Genomic DNA, 25,477 nt, shown 5'->3' on the forward strand with positions numbered 1-25,477 from the left:
CAGATGTTGCTAACAAACTGATAGAGACCAGAAATCTGAAGCCTCACAAGGGATGATCTTGGACAAAGAGACAGAAACGGATATCCATACTGATGGGGAGGCATTGAGATGCACCACAACTGCTTGTGACCTAGAGACTCTTACTGTAGAAGCCGGAAGCAGATGCTACATGTGTATTTTTTGTACTTCTCATACATAGCCATCTGCATTTGTATCATGCCGCCCTTATATCTACCTTTCACAGTCACCCATTTTCAACCTATATTATGAGCCGGTCATTAGCGCTTTCATGCAATGTGCATGAAAAAGACACGCTAGATTACTTGGGAAGATAAAGATACACTCTTGCTGTATCACCTTGGTCTCACTGACCCTTGTGGCCCTTCATAAAACATCAATATATTCTCTCTCTCTCTCTCTCTCTCTCTCTCTCTCTCTCTCTCTCTCTCACACACACACACACACACACAATTATACACCAACTTTGGAATGTGAGGTTCTTGATTAGAGCTCAAAGAGATTTTGCAATATGCACATGCGTGCGTTACTTTTTGTGGGCTACAATGGTTCGATGGCTCGGAGAGCTTTCCATCTGGCTTGGGAAGTCAAATCCCTGATCTTCAATCGCTCCCTCTATAAAGAAGGTTCGGTAATCATCAAAGTATGGTTCTGTTGATTTGAACTGTATACACATGGTTCATAAATCATGTTAGATAAGTAATAATGTATAAAGAAGAGAAAACCCCACAACTTTCAAGGAATTTGGGACATACAGCAGTAAATGCAAATATGTTATGGACCATCTTCTGTAGACGAGGAGAGTAGGGGTTCATCTCCATGATGGCCAATGCCCCACCTCGTTTCAAAAGTCGATGCGCCTCTTCAATTATCTGAAGTTAAAAACCACAAGCAATGCTTTGCTCATGTCAGTGAGAAAAACTTTAAAATAAGCTCTATTGGTGGGCATTAGAGTGCTTCCTCAAATTCATACCAGTTTAGTAGCCTCACGAGGAAGTTCATGGCAGACCAAGCTAAGGGAAACAAGGTCAAAAGCTCCACTCGGAAGCCCAGTGTATTCACCAGCAGCATGCAGGAACTGTACTGCTGTCTTTTCCTCCTTAAAGCACGAAGAGAACTAAGTTGGAAGAGAGAAAACTGAAAACAATACTTAGGGTGACTTCACAAGCAGCCGGCAGGGAAGCTTGCAAGAAACAAAAGGTGGGCAGGCAGTATTTGTAATGTGGGCAACTTAATGGGAGATTGTATCTCTACAAGCTGCACATGGATAGCACTAAAGAGCCTGTGTGACTCTCCATCACCAGGTAGAAGCTCAGGAATCCAGGGAGAGATGCTCTATGATTGGCTCATTCATCAAAACTGGCTGCCACCCACTTGTGAAGCCACCCTTACATAGCTGCAAACCTCACTAATCCAGGGAGAGATGCTCTATGATTGCCCCATTCAAAACTACAGCACACTTTGCTGTAGCCTGTCACCCACTTGTGAAGCCACCCTTACATAGCTGTGCAAACAAACAAAACAAAAAATGAAGAAGTCTTACAATTAAACACTACCAGAGTGACTCATTATTTTACCTTAGCATTTTGCTTCTCTTTGAGCCGATAATTGGCAACAGACAGAAAAAAAGGTGAAAGGTCTACTCCGATGACATGAGCACCTGGGAAAGTCTGCAAGCAATTGTGGCAAAAATATTATGGAGGCTGATTATTATTATTGTTTTTGGGTTTAAAAGACTGGCAAATTTGTTACATAAATTAGCAGCAAATTTTTTAATAAATGCAAGTGTTTTTTTTTCGTTGAAGAACAGCAACTATTTTTTAAAGAAAAGAAAAAAATAGCCATAAGCATAAGATTTGAACACATCTACTCTAAATAACAGCAATATAAACTTTCCATGCTTACAAGTCCTTAATCCTCTACTCAATTCCCTCAATATTATAACGCAAATATTTTGTGGAGGATACACAAAAAATAAGTTTTTGACAATTTGTTAGAGGACTACTTTTTGTTTTTGTGTGTGTGTGTGGGGGGGGGGGGGGTGTTTGGAAATCCTCATGTGTCAAGTGTTACAAGCCTGCAAAATGGTTAAGGCTGACCAACAACGCCCCCACCCCCCCCCCCCCCCCAAAAAAAAAAAAGAAAAAAAGAAAAAAAAGAAAGTGAACTACAGAACCTCGAGAACAACCATGGTCTCCCAAGTGAACCCTTGTCATTCTCTGTTGCTGATTTTCCCACTGCTGTTGGCCATTCATGAACTTTGAAGAGAGGCTCAATGGGCTCGTTGGCAATGATGAAGGTGAAGAATGGGGGGAGTGGGGAAGGCTTCTTATAGCCCCACATTAGTAAATCAACTGCTTTGAGGCTGGTCCAGATGCAGTTGAATGCTTCTGGATGTGCTTTTAAACTTAAAGATAATATTTAGTAAAACTAAGATTGTGTGTTAATGTCATGTGCACCCAGTACTCTAGGGTGCCATGTGGACATATAGATGTACATAAGACGCAATCTTAGTAAAACTAAGATTGCTTGTTAATGTCATGTGCACCCAGTACACTAGGGTGCCATGTGGACATATAGATGTACATAGTACACAGTTAACTTCCATCCTCATCATCTGGATATATCATCAAGATTCAAGGGAAGTAAAATGAAATGAACCGGTAGAGTATAGAGATAGCTCCAAAAGTGGGTATAAAAACCATGATCATCCTAGTGTGTTTGAAGTTTGAACTTTGAACTTTGAACTTTGGGTCTTGAGAAAGGCTTAAGGGAGGGAGGCAGAGAATGAGGGAGAGAGTGTGTGTGAGAGGGGCTGCCTTGGGAAAGGCTTAAGGGAGGGAGGGAGAGAATGAGGGAGAGAGTGTGTGAGAGGGGCTACCTTGGGCCCTTAAAGCCCCCGTCTAAAGACTCAAACCAGCCAAATAATTTATTTATTTTTAAAAATTGTGGACGCCTCGAACGCCTCGTAACAACTATGGACGAGGTTAAACAGTCAGTCGGTCAGTCACTGCATTGTCATGCATAGATATGTAACCCACTTGGAATTACGTTATGTACAAGTATCCAGGCAGATAATGAGGCAAAGAGCCAAGCGCCAGACACTTGTATGAACAAGTAACAAGACCCACATGCAGTTTGACAGCCCAAACACAGCTGCCAGGCAGAGCAGGGCAGTTTGGGACAGGCCCGATGGCACGGCAAACAGAGCAGTTGGGTACAGCCTGGAGTGGGTCGTGGGCTGGTTGTTCATTAGTCAAGAAGACCAACCTAAGTGCCCTATTTAAAGGAAATCCTCCTCCCCACTTCCTCGTCTCTCAGGCCTGCAAGTACAGGCATCTACAGGCAATCATCAGCCACAGAGATCACCTCCACAACTGGCCCAGACTATTCATATGTATGTGTGTGTGAACACCTACTTATAGGTGGATAAGATAAGTGTGCCACATGTCATTAGTGTGTGTGTGTGTGTTGACATGTGTCATCTGATGAGATGAGATGAGGATGATGCTATCACACCCACGAGCCCTCCTTTTCTTGTACCGACTTAGGAGACGTATCTTTCATATGTATTCACATGCTGACCATAGTGCACACCATGCTCATGATGATGATGATGATGATATAGCTAGCCTATTTTTTAACGAGTTTTTTCCAAATATCATTTAGTTTTTTTCTCCATGGCATAGTACCACATGGAACTCTTGTATCACTTTTGGTCTCATAGACCCATTGAGTCTTTTGAGATGTTTAATATAACTCTCTCTCTCTCTCTCTCTCTCACACACACACACACACATAAAGGAGGATGGTACTATTATCATGCACTCCTCTCACATATTGGCATATTGTGTCGGCCACATGGCTATTTTGTACTACTTTTCACATGTTCACAGCATAGGTAGCTACTTTTTATTTTTGTTTCTTTTTCCATGGAGCTATTGTACTACTATTTGGTCTCATAGACCCTTTGGGTCTTTTGAGGACGTTATAAAATATATATATACCTAGATGAATCCAGGAACATGCCCAAATTCACCTTTTAGGAACGTGCATGTTATATACTCATGGTAGTCAACCCACAAGACTATATAACTATCAACTCCATTATGCATAGTATGGACTAGATACTACGACATCCCCACTAATGTCATCAGTGCCCAATAGTGGGTGTAGAACTCGGTATCAAGATATGCTCTCACACACGCACTCCACACACACACACACACACACACACACACACACATAAGAGGATATATTCACACAAAGGCCTTCGTATTGAGTTTCTGTCAAACCTCCATAGATGTAGGGTAGACTCAGCCATAATGAAGCACATCACTAAGGGAAGTAGCAAATAGAAATAATTAGTATAGCAAATAAGTAATTGATAGGGCAAATGCACCACTAAAGATAGAAAGAATTGGCACAATATCAATTGGCCGCGGACAAAAACCCATTGGCCTTCTTCCGGAGCTCTCACATGCTTCCCACATGGTGGAGGCTCGAGTATAGTGGATTACCTGATGGGATCTCCGGCTTTAGCCACATCCATACACGCCTTCACCATTTCCCCCCCCCCCCCCTCCCCCCTCCCCCCCTTCCCCTTGGAGCCGACCATGCCTATCTCTCCTTCAGCCTCAGCTTTTCCCCACCATCCTCACCACCACTGCCCATCTCCCACTACACCCACATTCACTTCCACCAGGATGGGGACTCGACTTACTCCGACCATCTCTACCGACATCTAACATATGTAGACCCCAATCTCCCACTAGCCGACCTCACCTCAGCTCACCACAATCTTACACACCTCTGACATAGCCGCATTTCCATCCACCAACCGATCTACCGCCAGACCCCAACAACACCATGCCTAGAACGATTGGTATGACGAGGAATGCCGCACAACACATGAGTGTCTCTTACGCGAGGTTGCAACAGGCCAAATCCGATAGCAAGATGCTCAAAGGATTAACCAATACACAACCAGACGTAAGAAACGAGCACATGTTAAGGGCCAATACAAGGACTTATACCAGACTCTCGAAGGTGTGAACTGTACTGAGGGCTGGAAGAAAATCCGGGAGAAACACCCACCCACACCCATCACATCTCCATCCATATGGCACACATATGCACGATCCCCATACGAAGTATCAGATCAGCCCCCCATCCCATCACCATCACATACACGTCCCATCACATCGACCTTCTTCACACCCGACATGGTAGCCCAAGCCATCCGGAGACTCAAAAACGGTAGATCACAAGACCACGAGGGCCTCTTGGCAAAGCACATCTCCCATGCGGGGGAGACCCTAGCACCCCTCCTAGCCCATATGTTCAACCGGGCTCTTTCAAAAGGCTTCCCACCCACCTACACAACCCATATCATCACACCCATCCATTAGGCTGGAGATCCCGTGGATCCCAACAACTACAGGACTATTATGATTGGCCACACTAGCGAAACTTATGGGTCAATACTTGAGCTTGAGCTCAACACACTAGCAGAGAGAGACATGGGCACAAAGCATCAGGGCAAGCAAGCTTCCGCAAGTGATTCTCTACTTTGGATCACATCTTCACCCTCCAAGCCATCATAGAGGAGGCCAGAGCACAACACCAACGGGTTTACTATTGCTTTGTGGACTTCCGCAAAGCATTTGATACAGTGCCTCTAGCCAGACTACTGCAAAGACTCCAAGATTTGGGGGAACCATCAGACATGATTTGGGGGATCATGGCATTATATGAGTCGGTCATAGGGCGGGTGAGATGCCCAAGAGCATTATCAGAGGAGATCTCCAGTACAATTGGAGTGAAGTAGGGATGCCCACTGTCTCCCACTCTCTTTGGCCTCTACATTGACGAGATTTCGGCCTTCATTGATAAAGGAGGGGGAGGAGCCATATCACTAGCAGGCATCCTTGTTTCCATACTACTTTATGCTGATTACATTGTGCTTATTGCAAATTCTCCAGAGGCATCTTGACACGTTACAGGACTTTTGTGCACAGCAGGATCTCACAATAAACCTTGGGACAACCAAGGTTATGGTCTTCAACACATCCCCTCTTTTCACATCTCAACTGAGTTTCACCTACATGGGCAGCCCAGTGGAGATTGCATACTCATATGTGTACTTGGGAGTCACTTTTATAGGACCAATCTTCTCGATGAGCCATGCTGCAAAGGCTATACTGATGCGAGGGTATGTTTCTCTCGCTCTCATGGAGAGAGCGTGCTTCCAAGCCCACTTCCAGGAGCCGAGGACCAAGATGTGGCTATTTGACACCTTGGCCATTCCAGCATTGATGTATGGAGCACCCTTCTGGGCACTTAATCTTACAGCGGCCAAATGGCCAAGGATAGAGAGGCCTCAAGTCATGATGCTCTCCCGTATGATACATAGTAAACCATCGGTCACACATGAAATTATCCACATACATTCATAGGATCACTGCCATGCCCCCCTGGAGACTCCCGAGGCTTGCCCTACAGTCCTCCCAGCAGCTAGCAGCAAATGGACAAGAGTCACAGTATAGCCAAGTATGCACCTAGTTCACGAGGCAAGGACTCAGGATGGATCTCCGATCGCCTCCTCCCACTCTAGTATGACCGGGACTCCCCATTCATCAGGCTCTCTCTCAGGATGATAGGAATCGGGTGATCAGATATGATTTATTGGGACTATACATACAGGATACCTGGATCACAACACATGGGCCACTCTCACACAGACGAAAGTACTACATGGATACTTTCATGAGGCTTATAGAGGATGGTTTCATACTGTGGGCCAGATATCTTGGCATATACATGTCACATGCCATGCAGATTGTAGTGGGCTAGTTGCCGTTGTCATTGCACCGCCTAAGGATAGAGACAGGGAGAGCCATGCAGATATTTCGTGAGGAAAAAAAAAGAAAAGAAAAGATATATTAACGTCTATGGAAGGCCAGATTGACCTATGAGACAAATCTGTATACAACAAGTCCACGTCCTGAGTATCATGGAAAGAAAAACTGGAATGAAAAGCAAATCCTAGTCATATGCATCTCACTATGCAGACACTGTCTAGCATGCTATAGATCTACAATCATGATAGGTGGTATACTACTAATTCCACCCAATGGAGATGGTGGGGTGTAGTGCATCATACATGGGACATGGGACGAGGAGGACTCTCACATCTGTTGTGCCCTGGTGTAGCCTTTGGACTCTCTCCTCCATAGCTCTGTTGTATCGTGCATGAATCTGGGCACACTGGGCCTGATGGAGTAGTTGTGGTCTACGTCCGGGTAGTCGCGGTCTCCTGGCAACTCTGATCTCCGAGGCTCTCTGTAGTGTGAGCCCTCGTCGGGAGGTGGATGATACAGGGGGAGGGGGATGTGGCTCACTCATAGACCTAAAGAAGCTGGTGATCTATGGCTAGGATCTCTAGCTCTGCACCTGTAGAAGCCTCTCTCTATGTCACTGTAGCTCAAGGAGGAAAAGGCCTAAGCATCTCTGATCAGGATACTCCATCACTCGGCTAAGTGGGCCAAAACCCTCTCTAAACAAGCAGTGGTATCTCCCTCCTGATCTCATAATATACAGGGCATCTGCATATGTAATGCTCCTCTGTCTCTACCTCTCTGTGGCATAATCTTCATACTCTGTCCTCTCTAGGGGTCCGTGCTGCTCTTTTTGCCTCAATCTCCAGAGTGTGAGAGGAAACTCTGATCTGACCAATAGTCACCCTCATAGTGTGAGACGTGTGTACATCCATATAGCCTGGGCGTCTGACAAATCCATCCTCTGTGAATCTAAGGAAATGATCTCTATAGTATTGCATCTTGGTGGGAAGGGGGCCCGACCAAGTCTCCCTGGTGTGCATCTGGATCAAAGCATGTCTCAGAACTCTAGTCCTCTGCTCTCAGGAGAGTGTAAAGTATGGGGAGTCATCATCATACTAGAAGGGCGGTAATCTATCCATGTCAAGCCCATGTGCTGAGGAGAGGATATGCACTATGTGCCAGTAGGAGGTTGATTCAGAGGAGCACTTCATATGCAGATGCGCCATACATGCGCCGTACATTATGAGACTTGATGGAGGTTCCACTTTCTCTTCAAAGAGGGGTTTGGACCCTTATCTAGGATCTTGGATTACCCAAATCAACGATGCCTGGGCCTCTTCCTACTAGAGCTTCATCGCCACAGAGACTCACTGATTAGGGAGTGGAGACCCCATGGGAGACACCCACCCCGGCCCCAGGCGACCATCACTCAATTCTTCCAACCACGAGAGGATTCCCCACCAGCCTCATCGAGCCACACATTCTTGAGTGCCGGACCCCCCCCCCCCCCCAAACCCCACTCTGGCGTGAATCTAGACCAGGCCACGGCACTACAACAAGCCCGACACCCCAAACTCCCTAGACCTCGCCAGCAACACAAACATCAGCCCCAGCTTGAGGAGATCTTGGAGAGGCACAGACCCACCTTCCCATGCCTGGCAGATCTGCAGAGCCTTTTGCAGGCTCTGCAGAGCCTTTTGCTAGCCCCATGCTCGATATCCTTGACGGCCCCCTCCCCCTTGAAAGAGTGCACGGAGCGGAAGCAAAGTGGCACTAGAATGTGCTGAACAGAGAGAGCGAGCGAGAGAGAGAGAGAGAGAGAGAGAGAGAGAGAGAGAGAGAACTATGCTGAATATACTGAAGCAAAACAGTCCCAAGCAAGAGACACAGATAGTCTCATAAGTGAGGGAGCAAAATATGTACAAGACTGAATGAGAAAAGAGAGGCCAGCACCCACTATTTATAGTAAGGGAATGCTGGCCGACTGGAGCTGCAAAACAGGCCGACTGGAGCTACTGGACATGGCCGACTGGTAAATGCCAGAAAGGCTCGGAAAAATCCCAAAAAAATAGTAGAAAAAAGGGGTGGCCAGCCCACAAGCAAGGGCCATGCGAAAGGGACCAAATGGGCACCATAAAAGAGCAAAATCTGGGGATGAATATGCTAACACCCCCTCTCAGCACCAGATGCTGAACAAACTCCGAGAATCCGAAGATGGGGAGCCAAGGAAGCCTGAGAAACTGGCTTGGTGAACAAATCTGTAGCATTCTCCGCGAAAGGACAATGCTCCAAACGCAAGTCTCCAGCAAGAACCCGTTCATGAACATAGTGATACTGAATCTCAATGTGTTTCGTACGAGCATGAAACACAGGATTCTTGGCGATGGCGATGCAACTCTGATTGTCACACCAAAGAAGAGTAGATCCGGGTAGGAGGACAGCCGAGCTCCTCCAATAATCTCCACAACCATATCGCCTCACATGCAGCATAACAAACTACACGGTACTCCGCCTTGGTAGAGGAATCCAACAAGAGTGTGTCCTTGGCCATAAAAGATGCCAAAATCCAGAGTGCCACGCAAGTACTGAAGAACTCTGAGAGCACACCGCCAATGCTGCTGACGAGGTTTGGATGAGAAGGAACTAAATAAACTGACTGCGAAGCATATGTCCAATCGGGAGTAGGTCAACCATACCAAACAACCGACGAGAACCCGATACTGTCCCTGATCAGTCCCTGGAGAAGCATCAAGTGAAGGAAGCTTCTCACCAACATCCATAGGAGAAGATACTGGTTTGCACCCAGTCATCTGAAATGTATCGAGAATCTCCCGAGTGTACTTCTGCTGAGAGAAGAAAATGCTAATCGAGGTCTGCCAAATCTCAAAGCCAAGAAAATAATGCAAGAGGCCAAGATCCGTCATCTCGAACTCTGTCTCCAAAGCATCCATAACAGAACGGATCGCACAGAATAAGAACCTGTAAAGATGAGGTCATCAACATAGACCACAATGATAACAATCAACCCCCTCTCAAGGAGGATATAAAGGTTCGAATCTATGTGAGAACGGCGCAGGCCGAGCTTCTGAAAGACCTCATCAATCGGCTGGTACCAAGCCCGCAGAGCCTGCTTTAGACCATATAAAGCCTTTTTCAGCCGGTACACATAATCATGTTTGCCCGGAACAACAAATCATGGCGGCTGATCAATATAAACCTCCTATGTAAGCTCTCCATTCAGGAAAGCCGACTTGACGTCCATCTGGAAAACGGGCCATCTATGATGTCCTGCAAGTGCAAGAACGGTGCGAATGGTAGTCATCTCGACCGTCGGAGCGAAGGTCTCATCGAAGTCGACACCAAGGCGCTGAGCATAACCCTTGGCAACCAACCTCGCCTTGTGCTTGTCCAAGCTGCCATCAGCTCAGAACTTTGATTTGAAAATCCAACACACACCAATCACCTTATGTTGCAGAGGCCGAGGCACCAAAATCCAAGTGCCATTCTGTTCGATGGCATCCAGCTCTGCCTGCATAGCACGACGCCAAGGCTCATGTGAAAGAGCCTCATCTATAGAAGTGGGATTAGAAGGACCATTAATGATTGTAGACATAAGAGCATAATTAACAAACATGTTGCCCTCATGAATTTGTTTCCCTGTAACTCTGGAAGAACGCCGAAGAGAACCAGGCGAAGGAGCAGAAGGAAGCTCATATAACCCAGAATCACGAACTATCTGATAATACCAACCAAGTACAGATCTGCTCGAACTCGCCGGAGGAGGAGCAAGGTCATCATCATCTGACTGAGTATCCTCAGCTGGAGGTGTAACAGAAATAGCGAAAGCAGGAGGAGGAGGAGAAGGAGGCGGAAATGGAGGTGAAGGAAGAAGAAGCTCACCACCCCACTCTGAAGATGTAGGAGTCTCATCGAACACCACATCACGGCTCACAACAACTTTACCGGCCTGAGGATCATAAAGACGATATGCCTTGGACACAGTGCTATATCCGAGAAAAGTCATGCACTGAGACTTCGAGTCCAACTTGGAGCGGTGCTCCTTAGGCACATGAACATACGCCGTACACCCAAATATCCGAAAATGAACAACGGAGGGCTTCTCACCATGGAAAGCCTCATATGGAGTTTTGTCAGGAAGAGCAGCAGTAGGAGACCTGTTCTGAATGTAGAGAGCAGTGGAAGAAGCCTCAGCCCAGAAACGTCGAGGTAATGAAGAATGCTCAAGCATAGTATGGGCCATCTCCAGAATAATCCTATTCTTCCTCTCGGCAACTCCATTCTATGATGGAGTATATGATGTAGTAAGCTGTCTCCGAATGCCATGTGTCTTGTAGTATTGCTAAAACTCCTAGGATGTGAACTCACCCCCTCCATCAGTCCTGAGAGCCTTGCCAAGTGACCGGTCTCTTTTTCCACCTCATCTTTCCAATCACAGAAGTGCTGAAAAGTCTCATCCTTGGTCTTCAGAAAGAAAACCCAAGTATATCTGGAAAAATCATCCACCATCACGAGCATGTACAACGCCTTACTCAAAGACGCGGTACTCATAGGACCACATAAGTCTGCATGAATGAGAGCAAGTGATGTCGAAGATCTGTGTGTCGCCTCCTTCAGAAAGGCGGCTCGATGTTGCTTCCCCTGTAAACAAGAGGAACAAGCAGTAGACGGAGCCTTGATGGTTGGTAATCCCTCAACCAACCCATCCTCCGAAGCTCGCTACAGAAGCTGATAGCTCAAATGACCAAATCGAGCATGCCAAAGAGCAAAAGAAGCACCAGAAGAAAGCAGAGCGGTCAACTTGTAGAGACCACTATCTTGGACTCCCTCAGCCAAGATGCTACCAATCGCCTTATCACGAATGATAATCTCATAACGAGAAAAGATCACCTCCGCACCCTGAGTTGTAAGAGTACTCACTGACAAGTCACAAAAGGTTAAAAGCCAAATCTGGAATATACAGAACGTCAGAGAAGTACCTCTTGTCCTCATTAGAACGGAAGATGGGGATAGTGCCATGTCCATGCACTGGCACAGAAGAAGAATCACCCAGAGTGATCTCGCCTGATCTGGCAATGAAGTCCTCGAACAATCTCGATGGGGTGTCATATGAGCAGTAGCACCGCTATCAACAATCCAAGACCATGACTGAGAAGTCACAAGAGCAAGTATACGTCGAGTACCTGCTAAGAGAAGTATGCCATCATCCTTCTTGGGTTGAGACACCGCCGTTGGAGAAAGAGTTCTTTGCTGCTTCATCACGCTTCTTCTTGTGACATTGGGGTGACTTGTGACCCTTCTTGCCACAATAATGACATTCAATGTCCTTATTCTTTGAAGATTTGTTGTCTTTATCCTTGTCGGAATCCTTGGAATTCTTGTCAGAACCCCCTTTTCCTTTCTTTTGTTGATTCTTTCCTTTATCTCGTGCTGCCAAAGCTCCATCAGGGCCACCAGAGGTGCCAGTCCGCTCCTCAAAGCGAGACTCAATCTGCATGACGGAGGGAAGAACTTCCTCCCAAGTAACTGGAATAGGACGAGGAGAAGAAACAAAAGACTAAAAGTATGCATCAAACCTCTCTGGAAGTTTGGAGAGTAGCCGAATAGCCATATCCTTTGTGGAGATATCCTTGCCACAAACAGCAAGCTCGTCCCGGAGATCTTTCATCTTCGAGATGAAAGCAAATAAATATGGAAAGGCAGAAACTGATAAGTTCATAAGTTGCTTTTCCAACGCCAAAATCCGACCCGGAGACTTCATGTGCAGCATCTGCTGTACGCACATGAGAGAGAACAGCATCCTGACAGTTCAACATCAGAAAGGAGAAAACGCGTCGATCATTCAACTGCCAAATATCAATCTGTGCCTGAGTCGCACCACCGGAAGCAAGGGTGGGAGGGGTGGCATTGGCTGGTGTAACAAGCCAATCCCAAAGATCCACACCACGCAAGGCCGATTTCACCTTCACCTTCCATAGGGTGTAGTTGGAACCATCCAACTTGGCAGACTCAGCAAACATATGAAGAGAAGTCGGTGCAGCCATCACGAAAGCTTGGGCTCAATCTCAAAAAATACACAAACTCTAAAGAAGAAGTGTCCTCCACAAGTACCAAGAGTGCCACCAAAGCCTGCAACACCACAAGCCCCCTCTGCAAAGGGGAAAGGGGCCATTGGAGAGGCTGCTATCCTGTAGAAAACAGGCCGCCTATGTCCAATCTCGAAGTGGGAAAAAACGCTGATCAGAAAACGCCATATGGCTGCAGTTGGAGAAGCCAAAACTGGAAGAGAAGTGACCAAAAGTTGCTATCCAGAAAACGCAGCAGCAAGGGCTGTGGATCTGGGAGAAAACGCACAGGAGAAGGTGCTGAAAACAGGGCTGAATCTGGGGCAGCAAAGAGGTTGCTAAACCGGGAGCGATGATACTATGAAAGAGTGCACAGAGCGGAAGCAAAGTGGCACTGGAATGTGTTGAACAGAGAGTGCAAGAGAGAGAGAGATATGGAGAGAACTATGCTGAATATACTGAAGCAAAACAGTCCCAAGCAAGAGACACAGATAGTCTCATAAATGAGGGAGCAAAATATGTACAAGACTGAATGAGAAAAGAGAGGCCAGCACCCACTATTTATAGTAAGGGAATGCTGGCCGACTGGAGCTGCAAAACAGGCCAACTGGAGCTACTAGACATGGCCGACTGGTAAATGCCAGAAAGGCTGGGAAAAATCCCAAAAAAATAGTAGAAAAAAGGGGTGGCCAGCCCACAAGCGCCATGCAAAAGGGACCAAATGGGCACCATAAAAGAGCAGAATCTGGGGATGAATATGCTAACACCCCTATCGGGGGGTTAGCTCCATAGGTTGTATGATGATGATGGTCCCACTTTGTATCATATGGCTCGGATTTGACATTCTCAGCTCATAGCTCTAGTCTTTGTTTTCTTTTGTACCATGATAAGATTACATGGACACTATCGTATCACTTTGGTCTCATAGACCCACTGGGTCTTTTGAAGACATTTAATATAACTTTCTCTCTCTCACACACACACACATGATCCTGCATGATCTGTAGCAAACTAGACAATGTCATGGGATCCATAAGCTTCACTCCAGGCATCCTTAGCCTTTCTATCAAACATCCCCTTTGGGTGCTGATCATTGACGCCTGAAGTTCCAACTTACTTTGCAGCTTTGCACAGCCCACCCTGCTACATGCAAGAGTGCTTTTTCATGCTAAGACATTTCCAAATTATTACCACAACAAGCCTCTTTCTAAGCCACTCTTTCTTTCTAGATTGCATTCATGCGTCCAAAAACAGGAAGGGAAAACCTTCATGAGTTGTACTGACCTCATACAGCCCAAAGGTACTAAGACCAGTAGCACATCCTATATCAACAATATTTGTAGGGTTTGTTCTCAACATTGAAAGCAATTTTGCATGGTATGAGTCTCGCAGTTTCACATCACCCTTTGGATCAAGCTTCTTCCTCTACACAAAAGAAGTAATGGTCAAATAATGCACTTTATGTGAAGAAAACTCCAGTTGCATTCCATCTTCGCTATTCTCAAGCCTCGGAGGCCTGCTCGTGTATGGGCATACCTTGGCCATTTAGTGCTTTGATTCAAAGGGTTTTGATGCCATAGAGCAAATTTAGAGCTGAAATATATTCAAAAGTAATCCTACAAAAGAAACCGGCATATAGATGGCATACCTCAGGATCAAAAACATTTGCGTGTACAGACTTGGCTGCCAATTCCACCTCCAAAGCTGCATCCCATGAAAGATTTCCCGTCTCATATGCATGAAATGGTTTCAAATAATACTGGAAAAGAAAATGAGAGTTAAAAGATTCATGCATGTAGGGTATGGTATTACAAAGATTTGACATACTTCAAAGTTACTTGCAGCTCTTACATCAGGGTACGTAAGGGTCAGATTTTGGACTGCATCAAGCTCCGAAGACCAGTCATGATTCCGTAACTGTGCGAGCTCTGGAGCCCAAGGGTGGCCGATTTCTGTGCCACGGTTCACAATCATATTCTTAGCTTTGCCTGCTGCAAAATCGAAGAAAGGCTTGTACGAGAACAAAGCGTTGACAATGCCTGTTCCAATGCTCAGTGGAGAAATACTTGCAGGCATCGCCACCGTTTCAATAGAAGGGTGTCTCTCAGTTGATTGGGTGGAGCTGCTGCATATGATAGAGTAACTGCTGTGGTGACATCCTTTGTGCAACTCCATACGTGTTAGCTGTGTCAAGGAAAAATTCATGAATGCAGCTCTATATCATTTGTTCACTTTCTTATGCCACTTTGACTCCATGAGAATCTAGTCACAAAGCTTCGCATCATAGACTACGTGTTATGACATACTCGCTCACATCATCAGTGCTGCGAGTTCATGCATTAAGATATGTTCACCTTAGTGGAGAACATAGATATATCACCATATCAAGTTTTTTCTACTTCTCCGAGGGTGAAGGGCAGACGAAGGGAAGCACTTAAGAGAAAACACACACACACACACACACACACACACACACACACACACACACAGAGGGTAGTTGGTGGATAAACGCACAGAATCCTCGTAGAAAATATATTTATCACCTGCTGCTGTGGTACACCTACTACCTCTATGGAAGGACAAAGGCATGCTTAGATATCTCATGTTTCAAGGGGAAACCGAAGGGGAAACTATTGGGCACTGATGACGATAGTGGGGATGTCATAGTATCTAGTCCATACTATGCATAATGGAGTTGATAGTTATATAGTCTTGTGGGATGACTACCATGAGTATATAACATGCACATTCCTAAAAGGTGAATTTGGACATGTTCCTGGATTCATCTAGGTATATAATATATATATATATATATATATCAAGATCATGCAGCAAAGGTTGAAATAAGCTAAAGCTACCTCCCAGTTGAACCACACATGATGTGTTCCATGTCAATTGGTTGAAGCCTTACATAGGACCTCCTCTCTCCATTGTCCACAATGAACAAGAACCAAGTCTAGACATAGTGGACAAAGCTGAAGTTATGGTTTTGGACTAGATCCTCTTACATCGTTTCAAGCACAACTCCGGCCGAAGAGAAAGACAGTTCCTCCGCGAAGTTTCAAGACCGAGGGACACATTAAGCGGTGTGGCTTGACAAGAATTTCTTCGAAGATTATCTAGCATTATTGACGGACTACTTCGAGGCTCTGTAGCTTCTATCAAGTTAAGCAAAAGGGGATGTCATGTGCATCCCACGCTTGGATGCCACGTGGACATATCTGTACAGTAGATGTAGGACCTAGAGTAGTAACCGGTCCCTTGTGAGCCCTAGTCTGAGACGAGTCAACCAAGGTTCCACTCTAAGCGTCTAGGGTCAAGTGTACAAGTCCCATACATGGTCTTGGTCAAGTGTGCAAGTCTTGCACATGGAGTACTGCCAGTCCGTATTGTGAATCACCCTCTGGAATGATGTAGAGGTGTATCGGGCTCTGCCTGGGGGTTTAGAGGTTTTTAGCATAACCCTCGTATGTGGGCAGGTAGGCAAAGGGACAGCCTTGTGGGCCACCTAAAAGAGCTTAAGGACCTTGCCTACATAGAGGGTAGCCCTTGTGGGCCACCCTAGGGGCCAAGGAGGCCCCATGGAAGGCTGGGCATCCAGCCGGCCAGGCCTAGAAGGCATGCACAGCAAGGTGGCCAGCCCATGGTGGCTAGGGCCTTAGTCAGCCAGGCCACAGAGGCTAGTGCCTCAGCTGGCCAACCCTTGTGGGACCTTGATAGCAGTTGACCAGCCCTACTAGGGGCCATGGTGAAAAGGCGCCCCTTTATGGTGCATATTTTCACGTCGTGGAGCTTCATGGAACTGGCCCGACAGCTTTTACAGCCCACCAACCAGCAGTTTTGGACCTATATAAGCAAAGCCTTGTCAAGAGTCAATCTATCTCATTATTCAATAAGTGCTGAAGTACTTCAAGGGCCACGACCACCAAGGTAAGTCTGAAGCAAAAGGTGAACTTGAAGGTCAAGGATTTAGGTCATCTTCAGGCTGCCGATTTACAGCCAAGGAAGATCTACAGAAAGTCAGACATTTCCATCATTCAATAAAGCAAATACACCAATCCTTGGTGGGGGCCCTTCAGAGGGTCCCAATCGCGTGTACTTCTCTTTGTTCCTCTCTCTCTCTCTCTCTCTCTCTCTCTCTCTCTCTCTCTCTCTCTCGCACTCTTATCTCCGCTACATTGTGCAATCGCCAAGAACCAAGGTCCAAGGTGCTGAATATTCCTTATCAAAGTGTAATCGTGTCTATAAGTTTCCACATGTTACAAACTCTATGGCCTTCCTAACACCATCTAAAGACCTGACTCTTGGCATGCCCCACACGGTCAAATCACCTTCTACATCCTGGCCTAGCCTTTATATAGGCTCTTCACATGCCCATAAACTGGCTGACCGCACTTGCAAGGAAAAAACCCGCCAGTAAACGGCATCCCAACTTCATCTACATGCCCTTGTCTACCTTGCTGACTATTGTCCTTGGCTAAGCAACTCCTTGGTCTAAATTAATTCAGCATTTATTGCTGAATTTCCACCAGTCGTGGGACATAGCCTGGTTTTCAGCTGGCTGACTGCTCCTGAGGAGGAGTATAAATAGTGGAGGCCATAATCCCATCATTCATCTCAGTTTTCACCAAGTGCTCAAGCCAATCAAGGGCCAGTCAAGCCAAGGAGATTGCCAAGCAAAGGGGTGGACTTCTGAAGGTCAAGGGCAGGATTTTCCAGCCAAGAAAAGGTCAAGTTTCCTGTATTTGTTTTCAGATTTACATCATTCTAATAAAGCAAATACACCATCCGTGGTGGGGGCCCTACAAAGGGTAATTGGGACCCAATACTGTGTCCTCTCCATCTCCCCCTTCTCTCTCTATTTTCTGCACATCTCCTTTCAGTTTGTGCGTTAATTCCGTCGCGAAAAGAGTGCTGATTTCTGAGTTTTGAAGTACCGATCCTTCTCCGAAGCTTCGGCATAATTACAGTGGTATCAGAGCCTACTTCAAGGACGAAGATTCAGCAAAGAAAACCAGAAAATTTTTTCGCTCTCGTGGTTGGTTTTTAGACACCGGTGGACTACCCCTTTCGGAGTGACTCCCGTCCCTCGAAGGACGGTTGGTTTTTAGCCTCCGGAAGCCTCCGGAAGTCTCCCACACAGATAGTGGATGGTCAGATTGCATTCCGGAAAGGAATTGCATTTTCCCGCTATGGCGAGTTTCGGCGACGAGAGAGAACCAGAACCATGGGACCAAAGTGCACCAGGCAGCCCAGCTAGGGCACCCGGCTTGAGTGTCACAGACATGTTCCAGCAGATGATGCGAGCAATCGCACACCAGACAGCCAAGTTGGATGAGCAGAAGGCACGGATCTTGGCTCTAGAGGAGCGTTCTCGCTCTCCAGCGTCGCGTTTTCCATCTCCTCCTCCCTCTCCTTCCGTATCCCAGATACCAGATCCTCGTCACAGGGACCCTCTCGCTGGGTCACAGCCGCAGCCAAGCTCCTTGCTTGAGATGCAGATGCGTGCATTGGAGATCCGACAACGAGAAGACGACGCCATGCGACGCGTGGAACGCGAGCGTTACCTCAGAGCTTTGGACGCCAGATTGACACCGGCGACGCCCTCGAATCATCTTCCTGAGAAAATGAATTTCAGTAAGTATAATGGTAAACTCGATCCCACAACTCTATATTCATGGTTACATCAATGTGAAGCTTACTTTGCCGCAGTTAGGAAAACAAATACTAACAAAGTGATCTTAGCTAGTTGGTACTTGGAAGGTGAGGCCATTCCTTGGTGGACTCAGTGGGCTCATGCCCACACCAGAGCAGGTATGGCAGCTTATGTGTGGGACGAGTTCGTACGCGACCTTAAGCAGCGGTTTCTACCGCCCCACTACCTTGAGCGACTCGAAGACGAGTTCAGGGGAGCGCGTCAGAACGCGCAACCAGTCCTTCAGTTTGCCAATAAAATTTCGACCTTGTGTCTGCAATTAGGCTTATCTGATACGGACAAGAAAGGGCAGTTTTTGTATGGCCTGGACACGCAAATCCAATGGGAGGTGCGTATGTTTAGGCCAGCCACCTTTGAGGACGCACTCTCGCTTGCGCAGAGTGCAGAAATGAAACACAATGGTGGCAAGCCCAAAACTTCCCAGCCGGCTTCTCCCAAGGCTAACGCCTTGGGGGGCAAAAGCCAGAACCAGACGGGGTCTTCCCCAGGACAGAGCCCGGGAGCCTCTAGCTCCAAGAACTCGAACAATGCGTCTAAGCTTACTCCAGACCAGAAAGCGGAGGCAGGCAAGACAGGTGGCAAGTTGAGTGCTAAGGAGCTTTCTCAGTACAAGAAGGAGGGTAGATGTTTCTTTTGTCACACAAAAGGACATACTTCTCGGGATTGTCCGAAGAAGCCTCCAAAGGCCGCCGTCGCCTCCACAGCTTCCGTGGTGAGCACAGCTCCCACACAGACCCCAGCGGCTACCCCTAGTTCTTCAACCCCCGGTGCTTCAGTTGGAGCAATTATTAGCTGGGAGCTCGAAGATAAGCAGAAGGGCGCCCATGACTAGGAGTATGAGCGCAACGAATTGCTCAAGTCCTTTGGCTACATAGGTGGCCAGAGAGTCGTCGTCTTGTTTGACAGCGGCAGCACGGAGGATGTGGTCACGGAACATGCCGCTAGGCGTGCCCGTTTCGAGCTGACTCCGGTGGACAAACAGGTTGAGGGTTTTAGCACAGGTGTGACAACGAGCGTCAAGTATGAAGCTCTAGCTGCTAAGTTAGTGATTCAGGGCTTAGAGTTTGTGCGTGACTTTATGGTTGCCCCTCTTGTAGGAGCAGACATAATTTTGGGTATCCAGTGGTTTCACAAGTTTCTTCCTGATGTCAAGTGGAACAAGCACACGTTCCAGATCGATCGGAATGTGTCAAACACCCCGGTGACCATTAAGTGTGAGCCACGTATTCCAAACTTTCCGCTCATAAGCCACTTGCAGGCTAAGCGAGCAGTTAGGAAAGGCGCACAGTGTGCGATGATTTACATCCAGACAGCCCAGACGGTGGCCAGTGCTTCCGAGAAGTACTCGGTTCTCCATGAAAAGTTCCAGAAGATTTTTCTTCGGGACAATCTCCCTCCCCAGCTCCCCCCGTCCAGACCGGAGGATCACAAGATTGACCTACTCCCAGGCTCGGAACCCCCAAGCAAGTTTCCGTATCGCCTTTCTAAGGCAATGGAATCGGAGTTGGACCGCCAACTCCAAGAATTGTTGCAAGCTGGCTTCATCCGCCCCAGCGTGTCGCCATTTGCAGCACCGATCTTGTTTGTCAAGAAGAAAGATAGGTCTTCTCGGTTGTGTGTCGATTATCGTGCACTCAACAAGCTGACTATCAAGAGCAAATTTCCGATGCCTCGAATTGACTATATTCTCGAGAGGCTGAATGGAGCCAAGGTGTTCTCTAAATTCGATTTAAAGAGTGGGTACCACCAGGAACGGATTGTAGAGGGGGACATCCCCAAAACAGCCTTCCGTACAGAACGGGCCCACTATGAATTTGTGGTCATGCCATTTGGTTTGACGAACGCCCCAGCTACATTTAACCGCATGATGATGCGTGTTTTTCGGGAGTTGATTGGAGAGAGTGTGTTCATATTTTTGGACAACATACTCATATTTTCAGCTACAGTTGAGCAGCATGACATTGATGTGGAGAAAGTCCTTAAGTTGCTGGAAAGCAACGAGCTCTACGTCAATGAAAAGAAGTCAGAATTTTATATGTTCCAGGTACATTACTTGGGATATATAATTAGTGCTGAAGGCATTCGACTGGATCCGGCTAAAGTGGCCGAGACTGTTAACTGGGAAGTACCACAGACAGCTTATGACATTAGATCATTTGTGGGTATATGCCAGGCATATTCCACCCACATTGACAAGTTTTCCGACCTCTCGGCAGACCTCACCGATCTGCTAAAGGGAGTGAAAACAAGAAGGCAAAAGATTACAACACCGCTGGAGTCAGATATTCCAACAGTTCGGTGGTATGATTGAGTACCTTCCAGGAAAGGCCAATCCAATGGCCGATGCTTTGAGCAGGAAGGGACAAGTATCTGCGATTCAGACCACTAGACTTGACCTTGTTGGTACAGGACTAGAAGACATGAAGCACACACGTACGCGGATTCCGAGGAATTCGGTACTCAGTGGGAACAGGCATTGGATGCCACAGGACCATGCCATTTTCTGATACGCGATGGTTGGCTTTTCTACAAAGGCCGTCTATGTGTCATGAAATCATTCCGGGCAGCTCTTCTCCATGATGCCCATGACGCCATTACAGGTGGTCATAGGGACATGAATTCGACTCTGAAGAAATTAGAACGGCAATACTATTGGCCAAAGATGAGGCGCGATGTGTTTACATATGTACAACGCTGTGACATTTGTCAAAAGGTGAAAGCTCCTCGTGGAAAGAAGATAGGGTTGTTACAGCCTTTGCCAATTCCTAAGGGTCCTTTCCAAGACATTTCGATGGACTTTGTCACAAATCTGCCTCCCAGTCCGAGTAAGCGTAATACGCAGTGTTTAACTATTGTTGATAGGTTCAGCAAATTTGTTATGCTTATTCCTTGCAAGGCCAATGTGACCGCCGAGGATGTTGCCCAGCTATTCATTCGGCATTGGTACCCGATTGGCGGGATTCCTAGAACCATAGTGTCAGACCGAGATGCCAAATTTACCAGTCATTTTTCGAGGGCATTGTTTGATAATTTTGGTACTAAGTTGAATTTTTCTAGTGCATTCCACCCACAGACAGATGGCCAGACAGAGATATACAACCAGTTGGCCTTTGATGTGCTGAAGTGTTATGTCCACGATCAGCAAGGTAAGTGGGAATCGTTTTTGCCTTTAGTTCAAGCTGTTTTGACTAACTCTTTTTCTTCATCTATTGGCAGGACTCCATATGAGGCAGCGTTTGGAAGACCTTTCCAGTCGTCGTTAACCAGGACTTCGTCTTCAGTACCGGAGGCGAATAGAGTGACGGAGTCTTACCAGGAGATCCTAGAGTCAGTTAAAGACAGATTGGCTAAAGCGCAAGAGGCCTACACTCGACAGGCCAATAAAGACCGAAGGGACATGAAGTTTTCGAAAGGGGATTGGGTGTATCTTCGGATTATGAAGCAAAGATTGAAGCAGGTGGGCAAGCGATGCCCAAAGTTTTCTTTCAGGAGCTTCGGACCATTTCCCATCCGGAAAAAGTTTTCTTTCAGGAGCTTCAGACCATTTCCCATCCGGAAAAAGATTAATGAGGTGTCTATGCAGTTAAAGCTACCTCCGAGTTGGACTATGCACGATGTATGTCAGTTGGTTAAAGCCATATGCAGGTCCACCCCCTTCAGAGGTCAAAGACGAAGCGGAACCAGACATTGTTGATGAAGCAGAAGTAATGGTTCCAGAACAGATCCTTCTGCACCTTTTCAAGCATGGCTCAGGCCAAAGACTACGACAGTTCCTCACGAAGTTTCAGGACCGAGGAACTCATGAAGCGGTATGGCTCGACAAAGAATTTTTCGAAGACTATCCGGCATTATTGACGGATTATTTGGAGGCTATGTAGCTTCCGTCAAGTTAAGCAGAAGGGGATGTCACGTGCATCCCGCACTTGGATGCCACGTAGACATTTCTGTACAGAAGGTGCAGGACGACCTGGGATGGTGAACTGGTCCCATGTGAGCCCAGTCCGGGACGAGTCAGCCAGGGATCCATCTCAGATGTCCGAGGTCAGGTGTGCATTGTCCTGCACAGGAGTCTAAGGTCAGGTGTGCACTGTCCTGCACATGAAACAGTGCCAGTCCACGCTGTGAGTCTCCCTCTAGAATGATGTCAGTGGTTCTGTGTATCTGGAATGGTACCAGATGCCAGATCACTGAGTAGGTCATGTTTAGGACAAGGGGCCAGCCCATAGGGCTACCCCGGAGCTTAGTATGGGCATGGGAATGGTGTGAAACCATCCCCATGAGGGCCAGGAAGGCCCAGGCTAGACCCACCAGCCATGGAAGGGCTGTAGGACAGCCCTAGGGCATAGATAAGGCAATCTCCAGGAGATTATAGCCTTTATATGGCCGTAGGGCATGTATGGGGCAGCCCATACAGGCTGCCCAGCCCTGGGATTGTGGACAAAAGTTGTGTCCAGTCAGTCAGAAGCAGGCGCATCACTTTCAGCCTGTTAGGAAAAAAAGGCAGTATTTTTTGAGATTTAATTCAGCATTTATTGCTGAATTTCAACCAGTCGTGGGACATAGCCTAGTTTTCAGCTAGCCGACTGCTCCTGAGGAGGAGTATAAATAGTGGAGGCCATAATCCCATCATTCATCTCAGTTTTCACCAAGTGCTCAAGCCAATCAAGGGCCAGTCAAGCCAAGGAGATTGCCAAGCAAAGGGGTGGACTTCTGAAGGTCAAGGGCAGGATTTTCCAGCCAAGAAAAGGTCAAGTTTCCTGTATTTGTTTTCAGATTTACATTATTCTAATAAAGCAAATACACCATCCGTGGTGGGGGCCCTACAGAGGGTAATTGAGACCCAATACTGTGTCCTCTCTATCTCCCCCTTCTCTCTCTATTTTCTGCACATCTCCTTTCAGTTTGTGCGTTAATTCCGTCGCGAAAAGAGTGCTGATTTCTGAGTTTTGAAGTACCGATCCTTCTCTGAAGCTTCCGCATATTACACATCCTACCCCCTTGCATCGAGGATGAGATTCACCTACATGGGAAGTCCAGTGGAGATTGTCCGATCCTCTCTATACCTCAGGGTCACTTTTTTGGCCCACGATTCGCCATGCAACATGCATCAGAGGCTAGATTGGCCCGAGGATACACAGCCCTAGCCCTCATGAAGAGACAATGTTTCCAATGCTTTCCATGCCCTTTTCCAGGAGCCGAGGACGAAGGGTTGGTTTTTTAGCACACTTGTCAACCCGGCATTGATGTATGGAACACCCTTCTGGGCGCCAGATCTTTCACTGGATGCCTGCTGGCAGCAACTAGAGCAGCCCCAAGTAATGATGCTCTTCTGCATGATCCCCAGCAAACCATCGGCCCCACGTTAGAATATTCTAGTAGAGTTTGATGCACCTCCTATGGTAGTGGAGGCACTTACATCCACTGCATCCGGGACATGCATCCCTCACGACTTTCGAGGCTTGCGTTACAGTCATCCCTGCAGCTAGCAACCCACACCCCACGGAAAACCCTCTTCGCATGCTGCATGGTTTGAGGCTCATAGACTCCAAGTGGATCTGCTCCCACCACTTCACTATAGCCTAGATGCCCCCTTCCTCAAGCTCACACATGAGGATAGGAATCGGGTGATCCAATATGATCTACTTGGACTTCACATTCAGGCCACATGGATTACACCGTTAAAGCCATTGCACACCAAGATGCAGTACTACACGGATCATTTCTTGAGGCTCTGGGGTACGTTGATATATACATGTCACATACCATGCAGATTTAGATTGGACAACTAAGAGTATCTTCCCTATCTTGCCACCGCCTTCGGAGAGACAAAGAGAGCTGAGAGAATACCTCGGGAGGACAGGATCTGCAGATTGTGCCCGCGAGAGGTTGGGTCAAAGGAGCACTACATTTTCCATTGCCTAGTGTACTACGAGATCTAGGGGAGATTTCATTGTCTTTTCACAGAAGCTTTGGGTTATCTCGACATGAGCATAGACTACTGCTGCCTCGGACTCCTCTCTTTTGAGCTCCATCGATATGGAGAGTCACTCCTCAGAGAGCCCCGACCCCAACACCACCCACACCCTCTCCAACCGACCGTCCCCCACTTCATTAGACCACAGGAGGACAGGCCACAAACAACCGACCCACCTCCCATAGTGGAGCCCAGAGCCTTGGCTGCCCCACTCTCTACCAAGCCACACCCTAGAGTCTGTCAGAATATGCAGCGGAAATGATAACCAAACTTGGGTAGACAAGAGCAAGTAGACTGCAGAAAATAAACAGCACAAGAAACACAGAGAGATAGGTGTGTAAACTCTTCTCTATACACAAGATCCCAGAAAAACTGAATGAGAAAGTGGTGGGGGCTGAGGGGCTATATATACATCCCATAGAGGGCAGTCGGCCAGCAGAAAGAGTGCCCACGACTGAAGAAAAAGTCCCACGACTGCATAAATGCAGTCGGCCAGCATATAGATGCCCACGACTGATGAAAACCAGTCGGCCAGCAGCCCTGTAGCCCACGACTGATGAAGATCCAGTCGGCCAGCACTGGGGTGCTCTTGGCATCATCTGGCAGCCCTCCCACCACTAGGAAAAATGGGAAAAAATAGGGAAAAAATACGGGGAGTGTGGAAAAATGATAAAACACCTCATAAGGGCGAGCACACCCACAACAAAGGCCTTGGTGTATCAAAATAGACAGGAGATGACTTCTAACACCCCCTCTCAGCTCCTGGCTGTGAAACCAACCCAAGGGAGCTGGAGTGCCGCCTGAGCGTAGCCTGAGGTAGAGACTTCGTGAAGAGGTCCGCCGC

General features: G+C 47.2%; 1 protein-coding gene across 6 annotated transcripts in view; it reads right to left on the reverse strand.

The window, feature by feature from the left end:
* Positions 1–483: 483 nt before the first annotated feature.
* LOC147621306 (uncharacterized) overlaps positions 484–25,477 on the reverse strand; it is a 30,038-nt gene continuing 5,044 nt past the window's right edge. The window contains exons 2-9 of one of the 6 annotated variants that reach the window (XM_086824023.1): positions 15,010–15,127; positions 14,795–14,895; positions 14,592–14,702; positions 14,228–14,368; positions 1,596–1,688; positions 992–1,135; positions 774–890; positions 484–682 (exon numbers count right to left, since the gene is read on the reverse strand). In XM_086824023.1, the coding sequence (XP_086680149.1) occupies positions 545–682; positions 774–890; positions 992–1,135; positions 1,596–1,688; positions 14,228–14,368; positions 14,592–14,702; positions 14,795–14,895; positions 15,010–15,127 (963 nt within the window). In that variant the 3' untranslated portion in view covers positions 484–544. Of the gene's footprint in view, positions 683–773; positions 891–991; positions 1,136–1,595; positions 1,689–14,227; positions 14,369–14,591; positions 14,703–14,794; positions 15,128–25,477 lie in introns of all 6 variants that reach the window. The other 5 variants (XM_086824022.1, XM_086824020.1, XM_086824021.1 and 2 more) reach the window with 5 other exon arrangements.

This window comes from Cibotium barometz, chromosome 30, assembly GCF_041138505.1.
Source record: "Cibotium barometz isolate CiBa-2024 chromosome 30, ASM4113850v1, whole genome shotgun sequence".
Taxonomy (NCBI): Eukaryota; Viridiplantae; Streptophyta; class Polypodiopsida; order Cyatheales; family Cibotiaceae; genus Cibotium; species Cibotium barometz.